This window comes from Terrapene carolina, unplaced genomic scaffold, assembly GCF_002925995.2.
Source record: "Terrapene carolina triunguis isolate 2854851 unplaced genomic scaffold, T_m_triunguis-2.0 Scaffold66, whole genome shotgun sequence".
Classification (NCBI taxonomy): Eukaryota; Metazoa; Chordata; order Testudines; family Emydidae; genus Terrapene; species Terrapene triunguis.
Window position 1 is genome coordinate 57,309,772 of NW_020664417.1, and position 23,418 is coordinate 57,333,189.

Below are 23,418 nucleotides of genomic sequence, written 5' to 3' on the forward strand. Positions count from 1 at the left end.
GCTGTGAGGTCACTGAACTAATACTAAAGAACCTTGAGAGACTAGAAATGTTGTCAGGAAATAGCACGATGAAATTTAAATGTCAAAAATGCCAGGTAATATATCTAAAAGGAGAGGGGAAGCATATCCAGCACTGTATTTTGGATTCCTCACATCAGTGCAATGGGAGAGATGAATGCAAGTATTTTTTAAAATTCAAGAGGTTCTTTAAAATATGTTTTTATTCATAGATTTCTAAAGTAAGAAAGGTCCATTATGATCATGAAATTTGACATCCTGCATAAAATGGGCCATATAATTTCACCCAATAGTTTCTGTATCAAGCCCATGGCTTCTGTTTGAGCTATAGCGTATCAGAAATATATCCAGTCTTCAGTTAAAGACTGTAAAGTATAGCAAATCTACTGTGTCTCTAGGTAAGGTGTTCCAATGCTTAGTTACTTTATTTTGCCTTATTTCTAGTTTGAACTTGTCTAGCTTTAGCTTCCAGACATTGGATCTTGTTATGCTTTTTATTCTAGATTAAAGAGATATATGTTACTGCCAGTCCCAGTCCCCATCTCTGGATGGTCTCCAGTCTGTTCTGAGTCAACCTGACAACTGGATCCCACATGCTTCTATCCCCCATTCCCCCGACTCTGGGTAGTGACTATGCACTGTTTCTAACTGTGGGTCTCTCAGACACAGTGACAGGTGTCGACTCCACATCTGACACACTTCCTTGGGATAAGGTCAGGAGCCCATCTGCCTTAAACCTTGATCCAAAGTCTCAACCCACCTGAGCCCTTAGTTGCTCATATACACTCTCTCAGATGCTCCTCACTGCTGGCACTTCCAAGTTCTCAATTTACTACTTCAGGAACAAAATGGCAGGCAAGCCAGGAATATAAGCTTAGCAAAGGAATTTCTTAACCACCTTCACATTTACTCTCATGAAAGTACTAAAGAGTTACAGATTTATGCAAAATAACATACTGAGACCCATCCTCATTAGTCTCACATCACTTCTGAGAGTCTGAGGTCTGGTCAGATTTCAGGCAAGGCAGTGTCCCTCCTGCTTCTCCCTCTCTACAGCCAGGTCTTCTGGCATAAGGACATGTATGGACCCTCTTGCTCGAAAAGTCCCCTCCTTACGTACAGTCTGCTGCTTTTTGCCCATGTGCTCCATCTGGGAAATTCCAACCTCTTCTTCCAGTCTTGTTTCTGTGTTGAGAGTCCATATTCCCATGATGATGGGCCAGTACTTGAAAGACCATCAAAGCTGGTGATCCTAAATTGCTTTATGATGGTTTATCAGCCATAGACTTTCAACTAGGTGTCAAGCGCCAAATAATAAATGGATGTTATAATCTAAAATAGAAGGAAACACTACAAAATAAAGGTCACTGTGAAGGTTACAAACCAAGATGGAAGTTGCAATACAAAACAGACTTCACAATTTGATACAGCCACATCCCACTTTGTCACACTGTCTACTGTTTGAAATCTTTCCCCATAATAGGTATTTGTAAACTATGATCAAGTAACTCCTTACTTTTTCTTGTAGTGACTATTGTAAATAAATGGAGCTTCTTAAGTATCTCACTATAAGGCATACTTTCCAGATGTCAAATCATTCTCATAGCTTTTTTCTAGACCCTTTCCAATTTGTCAACATCCTTCTTGAAGTGGGCACACTAGAACTGGACATATAGAAGTAAAACCACCTCCCTGTTCCCAGTGGCGGATTAACAAATTTGCCACCCCAGGCCCTGAAAAAATTGCTGCCCCCCCGCGCCAACTCACCTCCGCTCCCCCACGGCAAGCCTGGGAGGGAGGGGGGAGAAGGGGAGTTGTGGCGCGCTCGGGGGATGGCGGTGGTGGAGCAGAGGTGAGCTGGGGTGGGGAGTGGTTCCCTGCCGCGCCCCAAAGGTTACTCCCTGTGCCCGCCGGCCCCAGCTCATCTCCGATCTGCCTCTGAGCACACCATTACTCGCTTCTCCTCTCTCCTTCCCAGTGCTTTCATGCAGCAAGCCTGGAAGGGAGGTGGAAGGAGGGAAGCGCAGTGTGCCTGGGGGAGGAGGCGGGCCGGGGATTTGGGGAAGGAGCGGAGTGGGGGGGGGGGGGGGGGGGGGGAGCGAGCAAATTTGCTGCCCCTGCAAATTTGCCGCCCTAGGCCTAGGCCTTGTTGGCCTAGGCGATAATATGCCACTGCCTGTTCCCACTTGATATTTCTCTGATCATGCATCCAAGGCTTTCTTTCACCCTTTTAGCTACAGCATTACACTGGGAGCTCATGTTCAGCTGGTTATCTACCATGACCGCATAAGTAATTTTCAGTGTTGTTTTCTTGTGTGACCTACTTTGTGTGCCCTACATTCTTTGTTCTTAGATGAATGACCTTGCATTTGGCTATATTAAAATGCATGTTGCTGAAATGGCCTCACTTTACCAAGTGATCCAGGCTAATCGCTAATAACTGATCTGCCCCCATCATTATTTGCCAGTCCACCAATTTTTGTGTCATATGCAAATTTTACAAGCAATGATTTTATATTCTCTTTCAAATCACTGGTAAGGCTACTGAACAGCATTGGGCCAAGAACAGATCCCTAGTGGCCCTCACTAGAACCACTCTCATTGGATGAAGATTCTCCATTAACAAGTACTTTTATCTTGGTTATATGAAACCCCCAGGAGATGTGATCCTGTTCTGGACAACACAAATTTCAGATACACAAGGCTTTACTATACTTCCAACATCATGTCTTCAGCATTCATGGAATATCGTATCCTTTTTCTATACCATTTTCCCCCTTCATGACTGTAATTACTTAGGCTACGTAATTACCTAGGGTTATCCTTTTATCTTGGGTCCTCTGATGATTCTCCACTTATTTATCCCTGTTTGGTTTGGGTGGGTAGTTCCACATTAGAGTGTAGAGTTTGTTTACATTTAATTATTCAGTTAATTGCAGGATCTGGCCAAAAAGCGGAAAAATGATGGACTTCAAAAATCAGAAGGACCTTTCAACCTAACTCATGTGTAGTTGATATCAGGAACTTCAGAAGGATATCAAAGCATTAGAAGACTTGCCAATCCATATTGCTCTGTTTTTCTTATATTCACTTGAAATAAGTTTTCCTAAGCAGGATTTGATTGGACACACTCCTCATTGTCTGTTAGTGGTATAAATTCTTTTGATGACTACTTTATTCATTATGATAGGATAGATTTTTTTTTCTGTTTGCATGATATATATTGAATGCTGATTTCAGAAGGTACTTTGTGGAAAAAGTTGAGATGGTTTTTACTACAAGAGGATTTTGCAATTGAAAATCCCAATCACATTTACAATATCCAGCTGTTCTTTGGCACAATCAGAATAAGAATTCTACTGATATTCGTGTGGTAACATTAAAAATATCTGAATAGGAGAAAGGAAGAGCTTCCTTGCTGAAAATAATGAGCACTCTCAAGTACCTTGCTAGACAAATACTTGCTTTAAGGGTCCATGGTAATGAGACAGGCAACTTCAGTGAGTTTCTCACAATGGGTGTAGATGTGTGCCTAAAATGCAAAAGTGGATGTCACAATTATCAAGCTGCACAAGTTTTTACATCCAAAATAAACTACTTGAAACATCTTCAACAAGATTACAGTGGCGGGAATTGACATGTGAATATGGAGTAGAGTGAGATACCATTGCTGCTGTCATCTGTGATGGAACAAAAGATATGTGTGATCTTCAGTAAGATAGCATTTGCATAGTCTTTCCTGATGAAACCTTTTCCAGGAAGATTTTTTTTTTTTAAACCAAGCCACAGAAACCATATGAGAAGATATTTCTTACATTTTTTGATATCTTCCTGGGACTGTGAGAGAGTAACCTAAGCTGACCCTGATAATGTAATTGGCCAAAAAATGTTCTGGTGTGGGGGGGGGGGGAGGGAAGGCAGCTGTTATCTCTTTGTTCATTTTTCAGCATATGTTATTTTAGTCACATGAGAATCTTATTCCTTATCTCAAATTATGAAAGAAGGGGATGCATGAACAGCTAGGTGTTGTCCTTTGTAAATCCAAAATACTGGAAATAAGGTTTTGCAAAAGCCCTGTATCCAAAAGCAGCCTATCTGAAATCCCTCTGTCAATCAAGGTAAATTGTTTTGGGATCACAAAATTGAGCAGTTTTGAAATCAGCATAAAGAAATGCGTGTGGTTCTGAATAGAGTTAGTTAAGTGAAAAACTCAACTGATTTCTGGACAGTTATGTAAAATGGGCAACATTGTTAAGGCTTCAAATAACTTTTAAATTGATTTGGGTACTTCAGCTTCTGAACAAAGCTCTTCAAGAGAAATCAGAACATACATGGTACAAAAGAAGCGTTCGTTATGGAATAGCTCTGGTACATTAAGTCCAATGATAATTTCAGTTTAAAGCTTTAAAGCTGCTTAAACCAATAGCAACAATAACCATCAGAGGTCAATTTAAAATGTATTACAGATGATATCCACCTAAAAATATATGTAAAGCAGGAGAGAGCAATGTGTAATTTCCTCAGAACATCATTTAAATGGAATATCTTTTAGAATCTATTCTTCAGTGAGTGACTTTGTTCACAAATTCAACCAAGATTTTATGAAAGAACTAGTGAAACTGGAACAGTGAATATTTACTGGAAGAGATGACAGACAATGTCCTTGTTAAGTACCCAGAGATAAGTTTGGTTGTACTGAAAGTTCAGTTACCTATGTTCAGATAGACTTTGTTATGCAAGCATCACAGATGTTGAAGGTCATTTAACTAGAAATATAAGAAAACTGTTTCAAGTGAAGATTTTGCTGTGACTAAACTTAAATTGCTGAGCTTATTATTTGTGGGAGAATTTTTTTAATGTCCTTTGAACATATATTGCTAATCTGTGATGAATCAGAAGAGGCTTGATCACCTTGGCATACCCATTAAGATACTGCTAGCTTGATTGCCTGGGCACTTAAAAAAATTGGCAAAGGATTTCATTACGCAGAATGATTGAAAGAGAACTGAATGGGTTTCTATTAGGGAGCTGAGTGTTTTTGATTTTGAAACAAAGTTTTTAATATTTAATGTTAAACAATTTTTTGTATCTAATATATCCTCTAAAAACTCAACCATTCCTCCTGCTCGATAAAAGTGCCTCTGATTTCTGTGTACAATATAGTTTAACAATATATTCAAACTTCCTTTAAATTTTTCTACTGCCTTAGGGCCCGATTCTTACATTGAATAGACCGTCTGCAAGTCTGCAAGCAGTCTTGTTTGAAATCATTGGATCCACTTGGGGAGGCAATGTGAAAAAGGGTGGCAGAACTGATTGTTAGGAGTTACATGTCTTGAGCAGAAAAAGGCTAGTTATATTCAAAGCACTTCTAAGGCCTTTATTTATTCATATACAAGGACACACTGATTAGTATTTAAATCTAACCCTAGCTTTTCATCATATTCCCCCGTAACATAAAATATGTAACCATTATTGTCCGCTCTTGCAACTTTATTGTGACACTTGTGATATTTGGGGTTCCTTTTAAATGGGTTTCCATGAATGTCTGACTTCAAGCTCATGAAGTTTTGGCTTTAACCAGAATTGTTGTCATCACATTGACAATAATGGGAGATTGCGTTTGCCCTCAGCAAAATGGCCTCCATGTCCTTTTATTCTTTGCAGGTGAAAGTGAGGCTGCCGGCTTCCATTGTTTCCAAAGCCAGGCTGCCATCAGGAAATGAGATTGTGGGAGCAGGGGAAAGGGAAGTTATGAGGAGTCAAAGGAATGTGGTGTACAGAAAGCAGAATAAGGGGATGCAGGATAATGTGGGGAGCAGGGAATAGAGGAAGATGGAGGCAAATTGAGAGGAATATAGGGACATGAGGTAGAGTAAAAAGGACTGTTGGGGAATGTAGAGAACAGGAGGAGCCACCCCACATCCCAAGGGATGGGAGAGAGTGCATAGGGTTCTTTCTGAGTAGTAAACATGGAGGTCTGCCTCATGTCTTTTGAACACGAGGGTTGGTAATACATCAAAAGCAACATAGAGATTACCTCATATATATGCTCCCTCTTTTGAATCAAACTATCGTCTTTGATTGATCAACTCTAACGTACTTTCTAAGAATGCCTCTCTCTCTCTCCCCCACCGCCCCCAATATGGTTAGTTCTTCAATTGCAGCCACAGAGGTGGGGAGTTCTCTGGATTAAGTACCCATTGCAATGAAATAATACATATTTACCGATGAATAATATTTGTGTATATCCAGGACTCCCAGCCTTTCTCTAACCCATGGAAGGCACAGTTGGTCCATTTTTGGTTTCTTATTTGCCCTTAATGGACTTTGGATCAGGTCCTATTGATGATGTGAACTTTGGCCAATTCATCCAATTTCTGAAGCCTCATTACCAGGCCTTGAAAAAGAACTTTTTTATAGTATAGGACCATATACAATGCTCTGGAGTAGGATAGTGGCTGTTCAGGTGTCTGGCCAGCTGGAAGCCTTATCTGGAAGGCTTATCAATAGAGCATTATTGTATAAAGACAAAGTCTATGCAAAATATCCCAAACTGTATCATTAGAAACGATGGTTATTTGCCATAACAAAAAGATGAGGAAATCATCACTTTGTCCAGGCAAAAAGGCAAAATCACATTTTTAATTAAAAAGAAAAAAATACTGGAAGACAAAATTCTAATTAATACAGTCTAGATTACACAGGAGGCCTAAACAGAACACAGTGGGAAGCCCAAAAAGGAATAACTAGGTTTTCATAGCTTGTGTTATGTGATTGGCTCACTTATGTGCGGCATGGATGGGTTTTACCTAGTGGGACTATAAATGGGTAACAAAGTGTGTGGGTTGAACACTGGGGCTGTTAATTTTGTTAACTTAATTTGTTACTCCTGTGAATCTTGTTCTTGTAATGATTTTTATTTAGTGGATACATCTCACACTTACACAAGGCCTTGGAGGATAGAGCACACATGGAGCAAGTCTTGCTGTTACTTACTTCCAGGTTCGGTTAAATATATTTGGGTTCTGGCCATATCAGGGCTCTGCCAGCCTATAGAGCAAAGGAACAGAACCAAGACTGGGTCTTCTTAATGTAGCAGTACTCTGGTGTCTGTTGATCACGCAGACTGTTCCTTTTGTCTTCAACTTTGTCCTTGGTTCATTAATATCTAACCAGTATCAAATGTCCCAGGTATATGGAGGTGGAATGGGGGATGTGTCATGAATACCAACGTAGTGACTTCAGTAGACTGTTAATAGGCACTGAAGTACAGTAGAGCCTCAGAGTTACAACACCAGAGTTCCAAACTGACCGGTCAACCACGCACGTCATTTGGAACCAGAAGTACACAATCAGGCAGCAGAAAAAAAGAGTACATTACTTTGTTAAATGTAAACTACTAACAAAAAAGGGGAAGGTTTTTTAAAAAAACTTTTTTTTGACAAAATAAGGAAACTGTTTCTGTGCTTGTTTAATTTAAATTAAGATGGTTAAAAGCAGCATTTGTCTTCTGCATAGTAAAGTTTCAAAGCTGTATTAAGTCAATGTTCAGTTGTAAACTTTTGAAAGAACAACCATAACGTTTTATCAGAATTACAAACAACCTCCATTTCCAAGGTATTTGTAACTCTGAGGTTCTACTCAGAGCAATGAAGGGGTTAACAATTGGCTTTGACTAAAGGTAAGTGCAATGCTAGTAGTTCTGTTCAAAGCAATAGTGAAAGTAGGTGCAAATTTCAGCTCTTTTACAAGAGCGTTGACCTGAAATGTTGACCCAGTTCTCACCACCTTACTGACGTCTCATCATAGCTTTTTATTATAAGTATTATTCTGTGTTAGGAAGGAAAGCAAAGTCTCCAAGTTCATAAAGTCATAGCGAACACTGTACACTCCCCTCTGGCTTGTGCAATATTAGTTCCCATTATCCAGAAATAAAATGTCTTATCAACCACAATTAATCATTTAATTCATTTATGAAAACTCTAAGGTCACTTTATCTAAAACATTTAATCTTTATGGTCATTGATTGCGTTTAGGCACTTACATTTATAGAGTGCATATAATCCCTGGTTGGTACCTAACCTTACATATGCTGCATCCGGCAGAAGGAGCAATATCACTGCTTTATTTTTTATAATTCATTGCATAACCTGACAGATGTTAATTACAACTTAAAGTTAATCTGATTATTTTCCCTCATATTAAAAGTAGAACAAAGACCTATGATATTAAAGTCTAAAGATGAACATGCTGCCTGATGCTGAAAAGACTTATTCAGTCATTAGTCACTTATGCTCAGGGATTTATTAGTCATGGTAATGTCTCTAATTAGTTGGAGGGTATAGAGCAAATTAGGGCACTTTTTGTCTAATTACAGTTAGCCATATATATGTAGTTACTGTTCAGTTTATCATCATAGCTACCGTAATAAAAACCTCTGTTTAGAAATGAAATTTCTTTTTATTTATGGTGAGACTTATTTATGCTCCTTCAAATTTATTTTTATTTTAATAGAATTCATAGTGAAGTCAAACTCAGCATCTGAAGTATAATGGGTGATAATTAGTGTAGTGCCATGGAACAGTAAATTTTTAATGTTTGAGAATCTTATCAAATTCATTCTTAATCTTAGTGCCTACAAATATTCTCCAAAGGCTTCATAGAGAGTGGTCTTGTTGAGACAAATCATATTTATTTTCCATTACTTTACACTTCCCGTAATACACAGGAGGAAAGAGATGTCATGCAGTGGAAGTACTGAAATATTCTGTGACTGAAACTGGAAGAAAATAAATATACATAAAAAAGTAAAATTGTCCTCTCTCCACTGGTTTTAGGAATTGGTAAAGTTCTAGTGGTAAGGATTGTGGCAGAAGATGGGAGTGAAGGGTGGCTTTAATATGCATGAGTATCAATAATTTATTTTTATTATGGCACAGTAATAAAAAGGTTTCTATCCCAAGTCTGCCCTTGCCAAATATTCAAGCTATAGCCTTTAATTCAACAGTTTCACCTCTATGCCATAGAAAAAATATAGCCACCCAAGAAAATGAACAAAAATACCCCTTCCTTGAGCTAAAGACATAACTCCTTTAGCTATGAGTCGGTGGCTCTTAACTTTGGTGTGGGAAGGTCACTAAAAGGAGACATGATCATATCCACTTCATCTATTCCTTCAGAATTTAATGAAAAAGCCCCGATCCTTAAAGTGACTCCACTTGGGCAGATCCCTGCACCTCCATGGAGCCCTGCTGGTTTTAGTGAGTCTTTGGTAGGTGCAGGTTCTGTCTGCACCGAGTCACAGTTGCAGGGCTGGAGCCTTTAAATAAAAAAGAAGAAGAAAAGGCTTGCTCCACAGCAGTGATGTCTCCTTCCAATGTACATTTGTTGTAAATTCAGTCTAGCTACTCATTATCCTCAAGGAAAAAAGCAAAGAGAGTACAGAGCCCATACGCTCTTACTAAATTTAAGCATTGATTAGAGTAACCAAGTAGGTAAAAACAGGGACAAAACATAAAATAATAGCAATTGGTAGTTCTGAAAAGATGAATGTACAGTTGCGAGACTTCTGTTAATACTCATTTTAGTGTTCGGTATGGAATTCCACTAATGGGAATCTTTAAATATTTAATAGCTGATATCTGTATAATATCTGTACAGTACTGTAAAGATGTTAAGTGTTATGCAATGCCTTTCAAGTATAAGGAACTAAAGTGATTTCCACACTATTACAGGGGGAGCTGGCAGTGAACCCTGTATCTAGGTTGCCTAACACTTTCTATTATAAAAGATTCTTACAACTTTTTGAATAGTTATTAACACTTCAGTTGTTTGCTGTAGGCCTTTGATCTTTCCCAGGAGGCAAGCCCTGGAATCAGAGAGGTGCCTTTTGCTCATTCCATGAAAATCCATTTAGCTTTGGCTTAATTCTAAACCACCGAAAATAGCAATTTCCCTCTTGTGCCTGCTTAATTTTGGCAGCAAGCCAAACACCATGAACGTTCTAAGGCCATGTCCTCACAACTGCAGCAGCAACATGTACTGCAATGGGACCCCCCAGGAACAGACTGAGCAGCCATAGTTGTTGTAGCAGGGAGGGGAAAAGAACACTGCTGGGCTCCCCCGACCACCTGGACATCCAGCATGTCACCCTAGCAGCCCAGTCTTCCCTCTAGGGGCACTACATGAGACAGAAAAGTCTTTCCACCTCCCAAAGTGAGAGACAAAACCAAACTAACATTAATCATCGTCCGAAAGCCAACACTTTCTGTGAAAAAAATAGTTTAGTTTTAATCCCAATTTTCAATTGGGAAAAAAACAGTTTTGATAGAATTTTTTCAACCAGCCCTAATTATGTATTTTGAGAAATTGTAGGAGATCATCTGATTAAAGACTAATTTGGGGTATCTATGCAAAGGAGCAGAGTTAAGTTTAATCATTCATATTCTTGCAGTGTCATTTCCCGACTTCTTTGGATACTTGACTCTATAGGCTTAAAGTTTTCTCCATGTAGAACTTTTTCTTTTTGATTTTATTTTGATGAAATAGAATCAAGAGGGCTTGATTTATATGTGCATAACACTTTTAAGTTAGTTTAGACATTTAGGCTTAAGAACTTTGAAGATTCCCGCTTAATGATTAAAAATATGCATTGACTTTTGTAATAATTTATAATAACACATCTTAATGGCATTAATTCACTATAGGAAAGTAAAACTTTTTAAAATGAAAGGTGGGATTTTCCAAATCACCTAAGTGACTTTCAGTGAGACTTGTGATCATTAGTCACTAGAATATGTCTACACTACATTTTAAAACCTGCAGCAGCGACTCTCAGAGCTTGGGTCTATAGGCTTCTGCCACAATGCTAAAAACAGCTGTGTAGATTTCAAGCTTGGGCTGGAGCTCTAGCTCTGAAGCTCAGGCAGGGTGTTGGGGTTCAGAGAGTGAGCTCCAGCCCAAGCTGTAAGGTTAACCCTGTTGTTTTTAGTGCCATAACACAAGCCCCATGAACCCATGTCTGAAGGCCAGGTCTCTGAGACTTGCTGCCATGGGTTTTAAAATGCAATGTAGATGTATCCTTAGGCACGTCTGAAAAATCTTACCCTAGGAGTACAATGGAAAGCAGTAATTTTTTTTTTAAACAGTATTGATGTGCAACTTTTTCCAAGGATAATAATATAATTCCTTTTTGTTGCCTAATACCTTTGCTTATCTTAGCATTGTAACTATGACTTTTATGGGTTCCATATACTCTGTTATAATTAATGGTAGCCATTGTCTCTTTGTCAAGATACATTGTATGACTCCCATAGTTACTGCTGAGAGAAGGTGGGTGCAGTAATATCTTTTAATGGACCAATTTCTGTTGGTAAGCGAGACAAATTTTCGAGCTTACACAAAGCTCTTCCAATAAAAGGTATTACCTCACTCACCATGCCTCTCTAATATCTTGGGATCAACATGGCTACAACAACAACACTACATAGTTACTACTATCAGTTTGATGCACTTTGTTTGATTAGAAGCCCACAGCAATTTCCTTGAAATACGTGGATGAGTAACATAGATTGCAAATGTTAGCAATGGAGAAATATTTAAGTCCACACTCATTTGATTCAAATGGAGAGAAAATTACTTCTAGGCAACTTTTGCCCTTTTGGAGATCATCTGAGTGGGTCAATAGACACATTCAAGCCACTACCATTTTTCTTCTGACTCAGTGATAAATTATAAATTGCTTCTTATCTAATTGAAGGGTAGATAATAAATGGGCATGTAATTGTTTTCCTTGTGTATTTCTTTGATCTTGATAAAATGTCCTGATAAATAATTGGAACTAAAATAAATAATAGCACTCTATGTTTAAATGCAAATAAACTAATGAAACTTACACAACTTTTAGCTCCTAACTATGAACATTTAGTCATAAACAATGCATACATTAGGAATCCTTGCTCGTTATCTGGACTAAATAAAATAAATGTGTTCTGTTTTAGAACATTCTGAAGCTAGAACCAAGTATTACCATATGGGAAATCTTGGTTTGGGAATGATCTCACTGGACACTAGGAGAGTTGGCGACATTAAGGTGATGGTCTTGATTTCTGAGGGACACCTACTCTCATGATTCAACACCCCTTAGAAACATTAACATAGTGATTTAAATACAACAATTAAATTGGGAAAAGCTTACAAAACATCAAAATAAAGGTAAAATTGCTATCAAGACTTCATTCTATTTCACTTTATTTGTGATCTGAGTTATTGATTCTGAATGGCAAACACTCTTCTTGACACATTTCTCAGGTGGATGAGATACTAGGTTCTCTGTGCTGCCATAAAAATAAGCAATAAAATATATCAATTAGGTGTAACTATGTGCTGGCACCAGAATACGTTCAAATCTTTATTCTACATAATAACTAGGCTGCCATATTTACTCTTTTTATCATTTCATTCTTCATGCAGTGTGTATTTGTTTCACTGTTTCTCTTCCCTCATGTTTCATTGAACCACGCTTAGTGCTGATAAAGCAGATGACGAGGATGATGAAGATCTAACAGTGAACAAAACATGGGTACTTGCACCAAAGATTCATGGTGGAGATGTCACTCACATACTGGACTCCTTACTTCAAGGCTATGACAGTAAACTTCGGCCAGATATTGGAGGTAAGTTCATCTCACATATAGTAAATAGAAAATATGAACCAGAGAATGCAGACATTGCATGGGCTTTAATGAAATGGTGGCAAGTAGCTGTTTAAAAGTCAACTGTTCATTAATTAATGTATCAAGCTAGATAAACAGAATGTAAATAACATGGAACGTGTGAAAATAACTTTCAACTTTTTTATAGCAAGTACAATAGAAATTGTATATATCTGTTTTTTGTACTATGTAAAGTATTTAATTTTTAAGGCAGTATCAAATAGGTAACAAATTACTGCAATTCCAGGTTTGATTTTTCATTTTGCTATTTTAAATGTGATACCTCTGATAAGAAGGTATTCCACATACAGAGCTCTCATTGACTGTCAGAAATCTACCCTGAAATCTGCAAATATTTATTCAAATGTTTCTACCCAGTATTTTTAGTCCTTTCGGAGATAACTCAATGCAATCTGTTTCATGAACAGGTTTAACTCAACTCACTGTTACTACTTATTTGTATCTAATCATGGAACACCGTAATACCAGGGTACAAAATATATTGGAAGGACACAACAGGTCATGCTGGTGAGGGAGTGGAACTATATATGAAAGAAAGTGTAGAAGCAAATGAAGTAAAAATCTTAAATGTACCATAGAATCTCTATGGATAGTAATTCCATGCTCGAATAATAAGAATATAGCAGTAAGGATATACTACCGACCATCTGACCAGGATAGTGATAGTGACTGTGAAATGCTCAGGGATATTAGAGAGACTATAAAAATAAAAAACTCAACAATAATGGGGGATTTCAACTATCAGCTAGTCCCGGAACCCACAAGAGGAGAAGCAATTCTAGATTTAGTCCTAAGTGGAGTACAGGATCTGGTCCAAGAGGTGAATATAGCTGGACAGCTTGGTAATAGTGACCATAATATAATTAAATGTAACATCCCTGTGGCGGGGAAAACACCACAGCAGCCCAACACAGTAGCTTTAATTTCAGAAAGGGGAACTACACAAAAATAAGGAAGTCAGTTAAACAGAAATTAAAAAGTACAGTGCCAAAAGTGAAATCATTGCAATCTGCATGGAAACTTTTTAAGACACCATAATAGAGGCTCAACTTACATGTATACCCCAAATTAAAAAACATAGTAAGAGAACCAAAAAAGTGCCACCATGGCTAAACAACAAAGTAAAAGAAGCAGTGAGAGGCAAAAAAAAGCATCTCTTAAAATGTGGAAGTTAAATCCTAGTGAGGAAAATAAAAAGGAGCATAAACTCTGGCAAGTGAAGTGTAAAAACATACCGGTAATTAGAAAGGCCAAAAAAGAATTTGAAGAACAGCTAGCCAAAGACTCAAAAAGTAATAACATTTTTTAAAGTACATCAGAAGCAGGAAGCCTGCTAAACAACAAGTGGGGCCACTGGACGATAGAGATACTAAAGGAACACTCAGGGACGATAAGGCCATTGCAAAGAAACTAAATGAATTCTTTGCATCAGTCTTCATGGCTGAGGATGTGAGGAAGATTCCAAAACCTGAGTCATTCTTCTTAGATGACAAATCTGAGGAACTGTCTCAGATTGAGGTGTCATTAGAGGAGGTTTTGGAACAAACTGATAAACAGTAATAAGTCATCCGGTCCAGATGGTATTCACCCAAGAGGTCTGAAGGAACTCAAATGTGAAATTGCAGAACTACTAACTGTAGTTTATAACCTATTAGCTTCTGTACCAAATGTCTGGAGGATAGCTAATGTGATGCCAGTTTTTAAAAAGGGCTCCAGAGATGATCCCAGCAATTATAGGCTGGTAAAGCTGACTTCAGTACTGGGCAAACTGGTTGAAACTATAGTAAAGAACAAAATTGTCAGACATATAGATGAACATAATTGGTTAGGGAAGAGTCAACATGGTTTTTGTAAGGGGAAATCATGCCTCACCAATCTACTAGAATTCTTTGAGAGGCTCAACAAGCATGTGGGCAAAGGGGATCTAATGGATATAATGTACTTAAATTTTCAGAAAGCCTTTGACAAGGTCCCTCATCAAAGTCTCTTAAGCAAAGTAAGCTGTCACGGGATAATAGGGAAGGTCCTCTCATGGATCGGTAACTGGTTAAAAGATAGGAAACAAAGGGTAGGAATAAATGGTCAGTTTTCACAGTGGAGAGAGGTAAAGAGTGGTGTCACCCAGGGGTCTGTACTTGGACCTGTCCTATTCAACATATTCATAAATGATCTGGAAAAAGGGGTAAATAGTGAGATGGCAAAATTTGCAGATGATACAAAGCTACTCAAGATAGTTAAGTCCCAGGCAGACTGCGAAGAGCTACAAAATGATCTCACAAAACTGGGTGACTGGGCAACAAAATGGCAGATGAAATTCAGTGTTGATAAATGCAAAGTAATGCACATTGGAAAACATAATCCCAACTATACATATAAAATGATGGGGTCTAAATGAGCTGTTACCACTCAAGAAAGAGATCTTGGAGTCATTGTGGATAGTTCTCTGAAAACATCCACTCAATGTGTAGCAGCAGTCCAAAAAGCTAACAGAATGTTGGGAATCATTAAGAAAGGGATAGATAATAAAACAGGAAATATCATATTGACTCTATATAAATTTTGAATACCGTGTGCCCCATCTCAAAAAAAGATATTGGAATTGGAAAAGGTTCCGAAAAGGATAACAAAAATGACAACATATGGAACAGCTTCCGTATGACGAGAGATTAATCAGATTGGGACTTTTCATCTTGGAAAATAGACGACTAAGGGGGGATATGATAGAGGTCTATAAAATCATGACTGGTGTGGAGAAAGTAAATAGGGAAGTGATATTACTGCTTCTCATAACACAAGAACTAGGGGTCACCAAATGAAATTAATAGCAGCACAATGCACAGTCAACCTGTGGAGGTCTTTGCCAGAGGATGTTGTGAAGGCCAAGACTATAGCAGGGTTCAAAAAAGAACTAGATACATTCATGGAGGATAGGTCCATCAATGGCTATTAGCCAGGATGGGCAGGGATGGTGTTCCTAGCCTCTGTTCGCCAGAAGCTGGGCGACAGGGGATGGATCACTTGATGATTACCGATTCTGTTCCTTCCCTCTGGGGCACATGTCATTGGCCACTGTTGGAAGACAGGATACTGGGCTAGATGGACCTTTGGTCTGACCCAGTATGGCCATTCTTATGTTCTTATGGATCAAGGCTCCTTTGTTTTAGACTTTGTACAAACACACAGAAAGAGGTGGCCTTTCCCTGAAGAGTTTACAGTTCAAATCAGTGGTTTTCAACCTTTTTTCATTTCTGGATCCCTAAAATATTTCAAATGGGGGGTCCAGAACCCTTTGGAAATCAAATATAGTCTGCGGCCCCCCCAAGGGTCCATGGACCACAGGTTGAAAGCCACTGGTATAAATAGATGAGAAAAAGTCTGAGAAGGGAAACAGAGGCACAAAAAGGTGAAATGACTTGTCCAAGGTCACTGGTAGGGCCAGAATTGGAATCTAGGTTTCCAGACTCCCACACCAATGCCTTATTCATAAGTCACATTGCCTTTCTGTTTCTGAGAATCTTTTTTTCACAGACTTTTGTCCCCGAATAAAGCATAGGTTATCACACTGTTTTCTCTGTTACTTCTCTCCAGAACCAGGAAAGCTTGTAGCCCTATGCTTCACAGGCCTCAAAATTTGGCCCATACAAAGAAATACAATCTATACCTTCAACTCCTGTCCTGCTACTTATTGAAATGCAGTAGACATTTAACAGAGAAAGAAACAAAATCAGTCAATAATGCACTCATCCTATACTTCATTCCAATTATGTTGATAAAATCTGGTGTTGGTTTCAATGTCTCAAGACTTGCAGAACAGTTACTTGACTGGGATTATCCTTAACTTTCAAGGTAATAATATCCTTGTCTTGCTTTTTGTTTGTTTGTTCCAGGGATTTTTTTTTGGTTCATTTGGCCCTCCTGAGTTTACAGTGATCCATGTAGTTTCATTCTTAGTCCCATGTGTGACGGGTTTGGTCACAGAGACTCCCTTGGTATTGTCACCTGATGGGCTGGAATTACCTCTGCACCCATTTTCCCTGCCAGCTTGGGACTTCCAGAACCTGCCTTGTTGAGCCAGACACGCTAGCCTGCTGCAACACAGACCCAGGGTCTGGTCCACGCCCCCAAAGCTGCAGACTTAACTGAAAACAACTCAGCAGGTCACCTAGTTCCCAATGGGATCCAAACCCCAAATAAATCCGTTTTACTCTGTATAAAGCTTATACAGGGTAAATTCATAAATTGTCAGCCCTCTATAACACTGATAAAGAGATATGCACAGCTGTTTGCTTCCTCAGATATTAATCACTTACTCTGGGTTTATTAATAAACAAAAGTGATTTTATTAAGTATAAAAAGTAGGATTTAAGTGGTTTCAAGTAATAACGGCCAGAATAAAGAAAGTCACAAAGCAAAATAAAACAAAACATGCAAGTCTAAGCCTAATACATTAAGAAACTGATTACAGGTAATATCTCACCCTCAGAGATGTTCCAATAAGCTTTTTTTCACAGATTAGACCTCTTTCTACTCTGGGCCCAATCCTGTCCCCTGGTACAGTCCTTGTTAGTTCCAGCAGACATCTCAGGTGGTAAGCAGGGGTGTTCTCATGACTGGGAGCCCCCTTTGTCTTGGTCCACCCCCTTTTAGAGCTTTGGCACAAGGCGGGAATCTTTTGTCTGTGCTTGTCCCCACCCCCGCCTCATCAATGGAAGAGTACAAGGGTTAAGATGGATTCCAATATCATGTGACATGGTCACATGTCACTGTAAGACCCCTAGTCTCCATTCTTCCTGGGTTGGCCCACAGGTACACAGGAAGGCGTGCAGGTAAATAAACCATTTACAACCGGTTGTCCTAGTCAATGGGAGCCATCAAGGTTCTAAACCATCATTAATGGCCCATACTTTGCATAATTACAATAGGACCTCAGAGTTATACTTCATATTTCTAGCTTCAGATACAAGAATGATACATGCATACAATTAGGATGAATATATTCAGTAGGTTATAACTTTTGTTATGAGACCTTACAAGAGACCTTTTGCATAAAGCGTATTCAGTTACCTCATATTCACACCCATAAGCATATTTCCATAAAACATATGGAGTGTAATGTCACACCATGCATGGTCAGGTCTCAAAGTGACAAAAACATGGATTGAGATGGTTGACATTTTCAGAGTTTCCAATGTGAAATAAAATGGAAAAAATAAAGATGTTCACTGTTTTCATCACTCCCCACTCCAGTCTCTGTTCCCTTCACCCCCATTTTTGACCTGTTCTAGACAGGCACTGCCTAGATCCAAAGGAAAAAGTGACACTTCTCTTAGTAGACACAGGGTCCAGCTACTAAATGGGCATGCATGAACAACATGAGATTCACAAGGACCCTCAAAATGCAAACCCGCAGTATGAAAGGGGGGCACACTCACCCAGTCAGAAGCCATTACAGTGTTCACTAATTCTTATAGATGTTTTCCCCCGCCTGCCAACTTTACTTCTGTCTCGTCTGAATTGGGCATCCTCCATCCTGATGTCATCTAAACTCTGATCTCATTCTGAGATTAGGTTATCTATTCTGCTGGATCCGCTGAAATGGGAGCTTTGCCAATGATTTCAGTGGAGCCAGGATTTCACCTCCTGGCCCATTTAACAGCACCCTGAACGCGTTGAACAGGAGTAGGTAGACAGATGGAACCTTGTGGCACCTCACACGAGGACCCTTGAGTGTGAGAAACAATTGGTTATCTCATGGATCTCTCTCAAACTAGGAGAGGCCCATTCTAGAGACCACAAGTGTGCCCACAGTATCTCAGCAGCCCTTCATCACCTCTGTACAGCCATGTCATATGACCTCAAATGTTCTTTGGAACTGAGAAAATAGAACTCCACTTGGGTCAACGAGAAAGTGGAAAAAATTAATTCTATATTAAATACTTTCCTTGTGACTCTTTTCTCTTTCTGCCCATAAATCAGCAGAGGGACAAAGGGGCTTCATTTTTAAAATCTTCCAGCCCATACCCACCACATTTTTATTCTGCCCAGTCCTCTTGGCTAGGGACAATGAGACAACCTTAATTCTTCCTGCCCTGTTGTGAGGTGCTGCATGACATGTCCTCTTCCCTTCATGTATATCTTCACGCACTCTGCAATATGAAGTAGAAAAAGGAAAAATTCATAGTAACAATGTTTTTAAAAACCAATAATTCTATTGCTGAGTCCTGGCCTCTCTCTCTCTCAAATTCCCCTCCTATAAACCAGCCGGGGGAAGGTACTGCATCCATCCTGTGACACCTATACAACAGAAGACCTTTATAAGGCAGACAGGTATTTTAAGAGACTATCCAAATAAATTGAATGCAATTCTATCCTTCCTCTGTTAGAAGATGATCTCTTTAAAGAAGCTAGTTTTTTGTTGAACACGTTAGACTGTCTTCCTTGTATTATGAAATGAAAGTCATTTAAATGTTAAATATTTTAAGAGTTCTAAATTTTGTCTATGAAGTGACATATTGATCTAGTTGATAAGAATTATTAATGCATCTTCAGGTATGCTTTCATTGGAATATAATTACATAGATTGAAGAAACCTGGCTAAAAGCCATTTTATTTTTCCTACACATCTTCAATAAGAATTGACAAATTACACTGAGATTTTTCTCTGTGCAGTATGTAGATATGTTTACTCCTAGACCTGATGGATTGCTGTACACATGATTTTTCCAAACATTTTCTTCTTTCTGTTTATGATTCAAATTTTATTTTGGCAGATGAATTTTTTTATTTTCTTCCTCCACCCTGACCTTTTTCCATCACTGCTTCATATAGTTACAAAACGTATCAGACAAAGGTAAATTTTCCAGTATGAAACAAAGATTCATGTCGATGATTGTAATTTAATGACAATGAAAAAAGGGAGTTATGTTTCATGTGATTCTGTGCACAGTGATCAAAAGCCAATCGTATGCAATGACTACTCCTTCTGTATTTGATAAGAGGATCACTTTTATTCTTATTTCAATAAATAGCATAGGTTACATTAACAGCATACAGTATATAGAGTTGATTACATATGTAATTATTGTGGCTACTCTTTTGTTTAGTGAGAACTACGGTAATTGAAACAGATGTCTATGTTAACAGCATTGGCCCAGTTGATCCAATCAATATGGTAAGTCCTGATTGACTGAAAAATATATTTGGATAAATAAGAAATACCACTATCTTTATTCAGATTAATGCCTTTAACTCCTCTAACTTTCATCCAAGTATAGTGTGCCCCATAGTGTTAAAGAACATTTATGTTATGTTTTTAAATTGAATTATGATACCATTATGACAGAAGCTGAAGATTCTCTGTACTTTGAGAATAGTTTTCTTATTAAAATCCATCACCAAAAATGGTAATTAATAAAAAATAAAATGCCATGACCTACCAAACATAATGCATCAGCTTTTCAGCTGAGATAAATCAGGGTAGTTCACTAAAGTCAATGGAGCTTTGCTGATTTACACTAGCTAAGGATCTAGCCCAATATTTTAGTATTCACCAGTTCAAATCTTAATTAATGAAGAAAAATAAGAGTTGAGCTGGCATTTGTGAATTAACAATAGTTTTATGGAGTAATTTTCATAGGGATGGAAAGTGGGGGAAATATGAAACTGCATTTTTTGGCTGTTCTTACAACCCTTACATAGTCTCACCAGGCCTTCTCCTATTGATATATGTTGGTGTGTCTCAATTGACTTCAAGTGGGTATGCTGATGTACACCAGCTGAAGAACTGATCCATCATATTTAAAAGGAACTATTTTGTAAAAGACTGAAGTAACAGCATTCTTGATTGATATTGGTTGTATGCAGTTTCTTAAACTATTTGCATTATTTTACTTTTACAATATGTGTAGTTTCTCATGAAAAATATTGGCAGCTTAAAAAGGAGTCAGTGTATGCCATCCCCTGCAAAAGAGTCCTCTCTATTAGCTGTTGCTCCTGATAGGATGAGCTATTAGCAATCCTTGCACTCCCATGAACTTGAGGACAGAGATTGTGTCTGGCCCCTATGCATGGATGAGGTCAGCTCATTGTACCCTCTACCCTCAAGCACACCTGTCCAGCATCAGACAAACTCTTGCATTCATACAGCATGTGAGTACTTAAAAAGGTAAAGAACGTGCACATTGCAGTGTTAGACGTTTCTGAGCTTTTTATAAATGGTTACCTTAAATGATTATAAAGAGGTCCAGTGTTTTTGCACATAATGATTTATCATGGTCTATCTGAACACAAGCTCTCAAAAAGCAGGAAATGTATACGTTGCTTACATACCAAGGTAATAGGTCCCTTAGAAAAACCTAAAGTAGATGGTATGACCTATGGCCAAGGATATATATTGTACCCTAACAGCCTTACAAGCCCAAAGGCCTCTGGCATGAACTGCAGGTACTGTCGGGGAGTCACTCTCTCTGACTGGGTTATATGGGAAGGAATAAGTGAAAAGCCCCTGAGAGAGGATAGCAGAGGAGCAGTGGGGAAGTGGAAAGCTATCCGATCTCCACCCTCCCTGTAGCAAGCTTCTGCAACCCCATCTGTCTGCCTATTGCAGGTTCCTTTCACTTCCTCTCCCCACACCTAGTTTCCCTTGGCAGTCCCTGAAACAGTTCACTGTGGCAACAGCATATGTGGCTAAGCAGCCACCTGTCCAAGGGTGTAGCGAATAATAGCAGCCTCTTCTGTCAAACACTAGCATCAGTGGACAGCAATCTAATTTCAGTTGTTGGGTTTAAGGTGCAGATGCTGGATGTAGTGTTGGTGGCCTGTAATATACAGGAGGTCAGAATAGATGGCCTGGTGGTCCCTTCTAGCCTCAAACTGCATGACTTTATAACCCCTTCTACCCCTTCTGTATTTGTTTATCTTTCATTGCTCTTACTGGGCCAGATTGTGATAGATGCTTGCTACTAGTTCAATAGTATTTCACACCATGAACCGTGCCATTGCAGTCAGTGGGGCTACTTAGTGGAGTAAGGTGTCACAGTCTGGCCCTGAAGAAATCGCCTGTGTTAACGTTGTACTTTTTCTACTTTGGGTCCAGATTATGATCTTCTTACTCGTATTGTTGAGCAGTTACTAGCTAGAGTACTCCCACTGTTCATGTGAATAACTGCTGACCAGTGTAAAGGTAGGTGGGGAGAATGTTGCAATTTGGTCCATGTCAACTATACCTCACTTATTTATATGAAATAAATTAAAATCACCATCCTCTTTGGTTTCTGAAATATACTAATGGTGTATGGCTTTGGGTCAGATATCATTCATTTCATTAAAAAAAAAAAGCTTATTATGAAAGGAAAAACTACTGATACTGGAGACAGACAAATCCACCCTTCACCCCGCCAAAAGAAAAAAATCAAAGCCCTTTTGTTCCCCATACGTTTTTAAAATCAAGGGAGAACTAAATATCACAGCTATGGAAGCACTGTAGCCAGAAGTTTAGAAAGACATCCATAAGGCATCTAATTCCATATTCTGTTGTAAACACCAGTGTTTCATATTCAGTTAGTTCTTGTAAATATTCATGGAATTCTCTTTGCTATCAAGTGTTGCACGCTTATTAGGGAAGGTGATTTTACTAGGATTCAAATACTACACCAAATAAAAGTCATTTCATTTCAAAACCTTTCATTTTCCAAACTGCTGATATTTTACAGGTAAGAATCTTCCTCAATAAGATATTTCACTTCCTTTGCATATCACTTAGTCATAAGTGGAACATTGGGTGCTAAAGATATATTACTTTGAAAATTACATTAAGATTTTCAAATATGAGCAAATAAGTACAGTGTGAAAGTTTATTACTGACTTTATTTTCTCTCATGAAGTCTGGTTTATTGATCATACATAAGCCTTTGTCTTTTGGGTTTCTTGCATAACTTTACATAAATATATAATTCAATCAAACATTTACATCCTCAATGAAATAGAGAAATATACATCTAAAAATGTGCAATTGTAAAAAAAAAAAGGGAAAATACGTCGTTATAATAGAAAGTATAAAACTGGGAAAATGCAGAGGACTGTGTTAGCAACCTGACAGCGGGTGTAAGGGCAACACTGTTTCACAAGTATGTAACACACATCTGCTCTGTGGTGCTTTGTCTCCCTCTATTGGTGGCTGAGGTTGATGAGCCTGCTATAACCTTACCTTTCAGTGCAGACAACAGAGGCTCATTGTTTCAGGTCCAAAGGTCTCAGGTTTGATCCCCACCTCCAATGACCCACCCATGGACATTACATTGCAAGTATATTTACACAATTTTATCTGAGTTGCTGTAATGTCTCTCATAATGTTTTATCTGGCATAAATAAAATAAAATATAATAATCTTGATTTTTTTTTTAGTTGTTACTACCTTTTCTCTCTTTAACTGCCACTATTCTTCTTTCATGCCTCTTTTTCTCTCTTTCCTTCTATCCTAAAACCAATAAAATGCTTAGTTTCCCTCTCCTAGTTTCTCCATTCTCCCTCTCTTTACACAAACATCTCATTCATCGTCACTCCATACTCCAGGCCATGATTAGGTAAACAGGATAGCTCTGGTCCTGTGCTAGGTTGATTTCAATATGAAGGAAGACTCTAATGTGCTGAGTTGAAGACAAGGCTC

At 38.5% G+C, this 23,418-nt stretch overlaps 1 protein-coding gene across 1 annotated transcript in view; it reads left to right on the forward strand.

Annotated features, from left to right (window-relative positions):
- Nucleotides 1-23,418, forward strand: part of GABRG1 (gamma-aminobutyric acid type A receptor gamma1 subunit) — a 73,519-nt gene that overhangs the window by 7,089 nt on the left and 43,012 nt on the right. The window contains exons 2-3 of the mRNA XM_024211691.1: nucleotides 12,547-12,695; nucleotides 19,859-19,926. Coding sequence (XP_024067459.1) covers nucleotides 12,547-12,695; nucleotides 19,859-19,926 — 217 coding nt within the window. The remainder of the gene's footprint in view (nucleotides 1-12,546; nucleotides 12,696-19,858; nucleotides 19,927-23,418) is intronic.